At 37.7% G+C, this 8,961-nt stretch overlaps 2 protein-coding genes across 2 annotated transcripts in view; both read right to left on the bottom strand.

The window, feature by feature from the left end:
* Positions 1 to 2,611, bottom strand: part of LOC101862238 — a gene marked incomplete at its 5' end in the record, with an annotated part of 56,770 nt that extends 54,159 nt beyond the window's left edge. The window contains 2 exon segments of the mRNA XM_005090547.2: positions 1,064 to 1,133; positions 2,465 to 2,611. Of these exon segments, the coding sequence (XP_005090604.1) occupies positions 1,064 to 1,133; positions 2,465 to 2,531 (137 nt within the window).
* A 1,552-nt stretch (positions 2,612 to 4,163) lies between these two features.
* Positions 4,164 to 8,961, bottom strand: part of LOC101862086 (cubilin) — a gene marked incomplete at its 5' end in the record, with an annotated part of 16,374 nt that continues 11,576 nt past the window's right edge. The window contains 3 exon segments of the mRNA XM_013086899.1: positions 4,164 to 4,270; positions 5,704 to 5,835; positions 7,654 to 7,772. Of these exon segments, the coding sequence (XP_012942353.1) occupies positions 4,164 to 4,270; positions 5,704 to 5,835; positions 7,654 to 7,772 (358 nt within the window).

Genomic DNA, 8,961 nt, shown 5'->3' with positions numbered 1-8,961 from the left:
GGAAACTAAAAAATGGCGGGAATGTAGAAAATTGGAAGCACTGCTTCTTCAGCCTCTCTTACAACTATTTCATCGCATAAGAACCCTTAAACCTTTATTTTTTCACATATCAGGCATTTTAGTCACCATTATCCCACTAAAGTCCCTCTTTTTTTCCTTTAAAATCTGCTTTCTCAAATGCTGGTTGGGGGGAGTATAACTCAGCTATATTTCATCTAATCCGCATGAATAACACTGAAAAATTGTGTGTTGAATTTACAACACACGGAATAGATTTTTGTTGGTGGTGTCTCGAGAGAAAGTGAACTTTCACTAATATTTGAAGCCTTGAAAATTTCCTCAAGTAAAAAACTGTATTAAAGTTTTTAATTAATTCTGGAAAAATTAACATATAATATTGAAGAGCTATTGTTCCTTAATGTGCATGCAAAATAATAAACTATTTTCATTTAAAGTAATTGAGATGTTAACTGTACAAAACAAATCAACAAAATCTAATATGGCCACCATCTCCATAGTAACGAACTTTTCATTTCTAAAATTTAATTTTGTACTAAAAGAATCCACACTATACTTGTTATGTGTGTGAAATTTAGTCCACAAATAAGCAAGATAGCTCTTAGCCGCCAACACCCCTCCCTCCCCCTTTCAATGTTTTTTACCAGGGGCTATTGTACCCAGGGCAAAGAAACATGCCAGTGCACCTACCATATAAAAGCTGCCACGCAGACATTGTTTGTCTTTAGACTACAATATTGAGAAGTGTTTGTCCCTGAGATGGAGGAAGTTACCTCTAGGTGAGAACCCAAGGTATGGTGTCAGTGCAGGGACACAAAACTCGACACGTGCACACTTCCCTCTGACTCTAAGGTGAGGCCTGAGAATTGCGAGGTCAAGTGCAATAGAACAGACTGATGAATGATCTCGTTGTATGATATAATACACACAATTTTTTTTTTTTTATTTCTCAAACTTTTGGGCCTCTTGCACAGCTTCAATAGTTAATTCTTATAATACATCTAAGGTATGGTCCACTTCCAACATGATCATTCATTCACTTTACCTTATCATCTGTGGGTCAATCCAAACAAATGACGTTGTGGTCGTCGCAAAGAAAGACGAAGGCAAAATATCTGAAAGAGGAAAAAAAAGAATATTATATATACCTATTCTAACCTTACAATACAATAAGTACAAAAGGCACATCACTAGGGTACCATCAAAGTAAAGCTATATGTTGAAATTTTGAGCACAACTTTAATATTTCATGCAGAAAAATATGTCAGGACCTAATTTCAATTCAAACATGGTCCACACTCATTTTTTAGCTTGTGTCAAATACATAGAAAATCAGGCTCAATAAAAGGATTTATCACATGCTCAAAATTATGTTAAAGTATTGGTAAGATTTGAGTTTCTTTTACTCTTTAGTACAGGTGACAAAGTTATATAAGGCGAGTCAGTGAAATAGCAGCCACAATTTGCCGGAAACAGATTAAGATAACAGTATTGCTATAAAGAGGAAGGAGCAGACCACACCACAGTCCCTACCAACCACCCCTGGGAGTATCATATTAACTTGTAATTTCAAAAGTATCCTCAAATGTGCTACGCCTCAGTCAACATAATTTACAATATTTAAGGGATGGGCTGCTTTGACCCAGCCTGTCAAGGTCAACCCAGGCTGAGTAGGGTACAGTACCCCAGTAGACATGAGAATACTAGGGATAAAAAAAACTTCACTACAAACTCACATCTTCTGTGACAGGATGGAACCTATCCTTTACACCACAGATGCCTGTAAACCCCTTGTCTAAGCTCTCAGCTCAGTTTTCCATAAATCTCTCCAAACATCAAGAATAACACATTCCAAGAGAGAAGTTTTCAGCTTAAATAGCCCCTAAACATATATAGTTACAGCTAGTGCCTCTATAAATAAATCATTGAAGCTTAAGGTGATGACAGAAGGACTCACAATTCAGTAGAATCAGTTCTGTCTGTACAACACCAATATTCTTTTCCAATTCTTTGAATCTTTTTCTATAACATACTCTCAGAGCTTCTCTCGATTTCTAATTTAGTACATGTAATTATTATTACTCGTTTTAGATTCTTTTAATCATAGAACAAAAACAAGTCATTACAGAAAAACTAATATTTCTTTGAGACACAACATCTTTCAAAATTTCGACAGGAGTTGGTTAACAAAACAGTTTTACAAGTAAAGTTAAGCAATCACGAAAAGGACCTATTCAATAAGATTTGATGACAATATTGATGATGAAAAATTGCTAGAGCTATGCTATCAGTAAAACTACAAGTGAAGGGTGACAATGGCCAAGAGAAACAGAATCATATGTATCTTTGGTTTCCAGAAATTCAACCCAAACAAAACACACAAAAGAGTCCCATCAAAAGACAGGAAGTAAGCCACTTTTTTTTTTACCTTACATAAACAATGTACCTTTGACAAGTGGTCTGACAGAAAATCTGATGTCATAATCTCTCCAAATGCCTGTCGCGGTCACCATTATCTTGAAGGTTCTCCTAGACGTTCGCAGGTAGGAAAACGGTCGAGGGCAACCTGTAAACTGCCATGAAGTGTTGCCATCTGCAGTGAAAAACACACAGAAGTTGAGTTTTAGTTTTAGTAAGCGTTTTACAGCACTTGCAGCACACTAAGGTCATATAAGTGTTGATGGTTAGAGGTGTTACAAGAGAGTAACAAACACAAAAAAGGAGGAAAAGAGATAAGGATGATATATGTTAGAAAAGAAGGAGCAAACCACACTAGTGCACCTGCCAACGACCCACCCACAGAAGTTGACATTCGATTTTAATATACACACACATACCCCCCCCCCCCCCCCCACAAACCCCACACACACTTTACAGTTCTACCAACATTACAAGATGATGTTTTTGTTGTTGTTGTTTTCAAATCCCTTTAGCTGTGAGCATTTCGCTCTTGGCAGCGCAATGCCTCCCTCAAGTAACCACATGTCCTTGTCATCTGGTCAACGCCAGAGTAAAGCAGGCTTTGTAAGTCTGTAGGTGTGTGTAGGAGCTTGCGTCGAAGAACTGCCAGGTTTGGGCAGTGAAGGAGAAGATGTTCAACAGTCTCCTCATGGTAGTCACAGTGTCTGCAATGGGGTTCCCACATGGGTTTGATTCTGTTTATGTGCTTGTTGGTGTGTAAGTGTCCTGTGCGGGCTCTGAAGATCAATGTCTGATCGGCTCTAAATAAAAGATTCGAAGGGCCTTTGGGGTTGGGTTTGTCCATGTACCCAAAGAGAGTTACAAGATGATAAGAAAACTAAATATATGCCTCATCAAAAAGATGTGATTTCAACTGCTTTTCAAACAATGGAAAAGAAAAGAAAAACAGAGGAATGTAGTCTTTAGCCAGTGCAACTTACTGCAAAGGCTTCTACATAGGCCTATATAACAAAAAATAATATGGCTTCATTCTATGATTATCACATAGCCAAGCCATGAATTTCTATCATGAAGAAAATGTCCAGAATCTGATAAAATCAAATGTAGGTCACCACCCCCTGAAGCAAAACTTTCATTAACTCAAAGTATGTGCCACACTAGTACAGCTGACATGCTGTCGTTATCTTTTGTCCCGCATGCTAGTTTAAAAGGCATATACAGTATCGCTCAGTTGTTTAAAATAGCCAGGACAAAATCCTACCAAACCCCAGGCAATTCTTATTATCTAAAATTAGACTTTATATGTACATTGCATGAGGTCATTCATTTCTACTCAGTTTGGTGTATATCACATGCAAATATGCTCAACAGGAGCTGACTGAAAATTTAAGAAGCCAAACAATTGGATAGCAAAATTGTTTGTTTAAAAAGATGGAACAAACAGAAAGTAAATTTTCCGTCTCAAATACCAGAACTTCCACCAACTTGTCCTGGGTGTGACTAGGCATATGAAACTGAGGAAAATCACCAGTTCCACTGCACAGCCCTAAATGATACCAGTGCTATACTTTTCCCTCAGAGACCTAACACTGACAACACACTCTGTGGAACATTACAGCAACTGTAGCAAACATGTGCTTATCACAACACAGCATTGAGCAGAAGGGCAAAAGCCCAGCTGTCACAGAATTGATAGCAACAACAACAACAAAAAGCAAAAAATATTACCTTCTGCCTGTTTGCTTGATTTTCAACTCAATGAAGTGCGAGTTCTCACCACCTTGTAAATCGATCGGATTCAGTGACGTGTCCCCATCACACACAACTGATACTGTAAAGCAGGAAAACACAGTGGAATCAGTCACTCATCAATTTTTGGGTATGTGGAGTTATTGTTATCATCTAAAAATTCATTCATTTGCCTGTCTTTCGATGAAAAAAGTACAAATCTATCTTGAATAGGAGTCGAGATATTTGCAAATGAAGGAGTAGGGGTTGCCTTGTTTCAAATGTAAAATTAGCGAGAAAATGGCCGCGAAGGATTGGTGATTTTCAAAGCTTGAGAGTCGTTGGAAACTGAATATTTGCATTTTTTGTGCTTTTTGTCAATGTTTTTCTGTAAAATCCACATATAAACTTTTTTTAAATAAACATAAATGGTGTTCTGCTAAAAAAACAAACATTTGACAAAAATTGACAAACCAACAGAAAAATTCCTATATTTTCGATTTCATTATTTTGACGAGAACCTAATTTCACCACGATGCCTCACAAATGCAACACAATTTTGTTTGGAGGTAGGGCCTACTATATCTATCTTTAGGTAAAACCAAAACAAAAATGTGCAGGGAGTCACAGAAGAAACATACATGGCAAGTTTTACCAGTATTAGAAGATAAATAGTCTAGTTAAACAGTTTTTTTCCATTTATCTCAAAAGTAGCAAAGATGAGATGTGACATTTTGCAAGTGCAGCGAGTACCTGGGTAGTTACACGGGTAAAGAGCTCAAAATTGGCTACCCGGGTATTGGTGTCGGGTACCCGGGTTTTCTACTCCCCTTCGTTTTAATGCTATGCAAATGCACTTAAATTACGTCCCTTCGTTCGAACCTCATTAAGTACTGAGTACTTATCGATACTGAGCTCTGTAAGTCGATACAGTACTCGGTATTGGCCAATATTGACTAGTGCCACCATTACTCGTACCTCTTTTCCCTGGAAACCAGCAGACCACAAAAAACGCCACATTTGGGCATGTTATAAGAATGTTTCCAAGAATCAATCAGTAGGGCTAGTCCTATAGTTTTAATTTCAGTGTCCTTATATACGGAAACAACTTGTGTGCAGTTCTAAGAATCCAACAGAGAAGTGGAAAATTTCTAAAAATTATGTGAAGTAAAATAGTTTAAATAGCTTTTGCTTTGTCATTTTAGCACAGTTTCTATCAAGATGTCTCTAAGAAAGTCATACGCTTGGGATTACTTTGAGAAAATTAAAGACGAAAAAAGGGCCTCCAGCAACATCTGCAAAAGCATAATAAAAGTTGATGGCTCTTCAACTCCAAGCCTCTTACAGCATTTGAGGGGAAAACATGCAAATGAAATCACAAGCAGGCAGAGCTCGGGTACCCAACGGGTACTCAGGTATTTTTTTCATTACTATTACCCGCATATCAAGTTACCCGTATAATCCCAGCCCTAAAGGACGCCACAAGAACAAAAGACCATCAACAACTGATTTAACAAAAAGCTGAGCTCGACTTACAGTCTTGTTCATTAAAATACTCCAAAACATAGCCCGCCCCAGCATAAGAACCATCTGTGCTGAAAGTTACACTTGTATCCGTGCTTTGTGCAGTCTCGAGAACATCGATGATTTCACTACCACAGAATTTCCCTGAAATAATCATAAAAATCAAAAAAATATTATGAGTTGAGACTACTTATTTAGGTTTTTTTTTATATCCATGGTGTTGGGCACAGAAACCTGATTTTTTTTAAACTTTATTGTACAGCAGGGTCAAATATGCTTTTGCTATAAAGATGCAAAATCAAGGGGGTTTTTCAAGCGTTTTTCTGTTCATTTATACTAATTTTCATGAAAGAGGTAAGTGATATTTTAAGCATTAAAACATGGTTTTCAGCCTCTCCTGTAGACTTCAAGGGAGATGGCCCATCTGTGTCCCACAACATCAATATATTTTGTAAGTTAGGAGAAGGGAGGGGATGGAGGGGGTTTACAGCATTACAGAGACAAAAATAGAGATAAAAATGGAAGTGGTAAAGCACGCTGCCCAGTCATCACAGCAAGTAAAGATAACCCTGGAAAACAGAAGGTGAGAGGGGAACACAGCAATTAGAAGAGAAGCACAGAAGAAAAGTTTAAATAGAATGATACACAGCTCTCTAGACATGAGGAAAACTACCCAGTAAAAGGAAAAAATGCTGCACTCTTTGAACCTGTTGAGTGGTATACTTAAGTGTAAAACTGCATAATATATGAATGTGAATATGTGGGGTCTTTTCTGAGTACATGAGTGTACAATTTGGTGTATGTAAATGTGTGTGTGTGTGTGTGTGTGCATGCGTGTGTGTGTGTGTGTGTGTGTGTGTGTGTGTGTGTGTGTGAGTGTGTGTCTTTGTGTGTGTGGGTGTGTGTATGCGCGCGCGCGTGTGTGTGTGTGTGTGTGTGTGTGTGTGTGTGTGCATGTGTGCGCGTGTGTGTGTGTGTGTGTGTGTGTGTGAGTGTGTGTCTATGCATATGTGAAAATCTACATGTCATAGGTCACTGCCTTGAGCCCAAATATGTAAAAACTAACTGCCTGCATAATAAGCCAGCGTTTAGGATCCCGGACCCACCTGAACGCCACGCCATCAATATAAATCTACGCTACTCATTCCCCCAAAGAAAGATTTTTTTTAATTGGGGGGGAACCTCCCGTCTGTTGTTTTTCGTGCAGCTTTTGTTGAACAATTGACACTCACATTTTTAAAAAGTTGAATTGAAAAACAATTACTAAATTCTATTTCATAACGAGTATCTGATAATGATAAATAGCAAAAAAATACAATTTTATAAATTCTGACGCTCAAAATCGTGAAAATCCAGGCCCATCACACTCTTATGAGTATTAAATGATACCAGACGGTCCAAAGCTGCCGGTGAAGTGACGTCCCAGGGCCCAACGATTCTGATCTGACCCGGCCAGTGTAGACCTCTCAGCGCCACGTGGAAACCAATTTGATCCATTCGTATTTTTGTGTTTGTATATAACTCGGAAGGTAAGTACAGTCTTTTCGACATAGCGATTACATTTATTAGATTTTTCAAGTCAGTAGAGAGTGCAGTTTCTTCTGAAAAATTACAAAAAAATCAGCCTTCCAGAATTATAAAACTAAGACAGCACACCCACCTCTTGATCCAACTCCAACTAGAGCAGAAATCTACAATAACAGAATTTTCAACATCAGGTACCAAATTCAAACAGATTTTTCCCCCAATTAATTTAAATGAGCTGAAAAAAAGAAAAAAATATAATACATTGTTAGTAATGTAACTTGAATAAAATGAAACCAATAATCCAACCCCCCTGAACTCACAAGCAGACATCTATAGCGAGCAAAATTACTCTCATCAAAACATATCTGCAACAATGTTGACAACAATGTTTACAAAATACATCTATTCTAGTTCTGCAAAACTTCGGCGACTCACTTTGGTTTATCTGGAGAACATCATAATCACATGTTTCATCCCATTCAATGTCATGGCTCAGGGATCTGATCCGTAGATTCTTCCCTGGTCCAAGTAGTCTGTAGTAGCAGTCAAGTCTACTGTTAGATGATAAAAAAAATAATCTTTGTAAACTATGTACACACTGGGGGTTTTTTTCCTGAAAGCGCAGCATCATTGGAGGAACAGTAACAACAGAGACAAAGCTTCTTTCAATGTTTGAGACAAATGCTTATTATCATTATTTTCATAACTATTATTATCTTTATAATATATATTATTATATTTATTTTATTTTATTTTTTTCTACTTACAATTCTTTTTATATTATCATTGTTATTCTAATCATTAACCTAGTAACAACACTGGTTTAATCAAAAGTATATGACAGTAACGATATCGTGTCTGGTATGATGGCGGAAAAACTCTCAAAGTAACAAGTTCTTCAAAAATCAAGCAGCAAAACCAACAATCAAACTAAAGAAATCTGAGTACTAAACACGTATTCTCATAGAACTCTTTTTTTTTTTTTAAGTAGAGGTTTTATGGCCCTCGCAACTGTAAAAGGTTATATGAGCACCAATGGGTGGATGTCAACAGAGAAGTCCTTAAAGGGAATCAGACTTACTCTGTTCACCTCTCTAGCTTCAACAGCACAAAGTCTGCTTCGACTATCAAGGCACCCCAGAAATAGCCGGTCACAAGAGTGTGACAAACATACAAAAGAAGTAGAGCAAAATGACGGCAGTAAGGATTAGGAAAGAAAAAGCAGCAGTTCCCTGTTGTAGTTCAGGCACTTTTATGAGCATGACATTGTTGGATCAGCCCATTTACAATTCTACTGTGCATTAGAACAAGAAATATCCCTCCTTTAGGAATGGCCAAAAGACACTTCAGTCAGTAGCACCGCCCCGTGGGGTTGATAGAACTCCATTGACTGCCAGTAAAACAAAGGACCAAAAACAAAGCTGCCGTTTTCTGTGTTGTAATAAATGTGAGGTAGCGTAAGGAAAGCAGGCACTCGCCAAAGCAGTGAAATCAAAGAAACCGGCATTTTTCTGATTTTTCTGATTTTTTTGGCTCAGCACCTTTTATATCCTTTAAAAAACGCATTTGTGGATGTTACCAAAAAACAATTAAAGGCACAACAAAAGCAAATTTCCAGTTTATAAGACACTCAAGCTTTATGCGCGGTTGTGTGTGTTGAGTCTGAGAAAAGGAAGAGGAAGAGGAAGAGGAAGAGAGAGAGAGAGAGAGAGAGAGAGAGAGAGAGAGAGAGAGAGAGAGAGA

This window comes from Aplysia californica, unplaced genomic scaffold (assembly GCF_000002075.1).
Source record: "Aplysia californica isolate F4 #8 unplaced genomic scaffold, AplCal3.0 scaffold00019, whole genome shotgun sequence".
Lineage (NCBI taxonomy): Eukaryota > Metazoa > Mollusca > Gastropoda > Aplysiida > Aplysiidae > Aplysia > Aplysia californica.
This window is presented reverse-complemented; position numbering and strand designations above follow the sequence as displayed.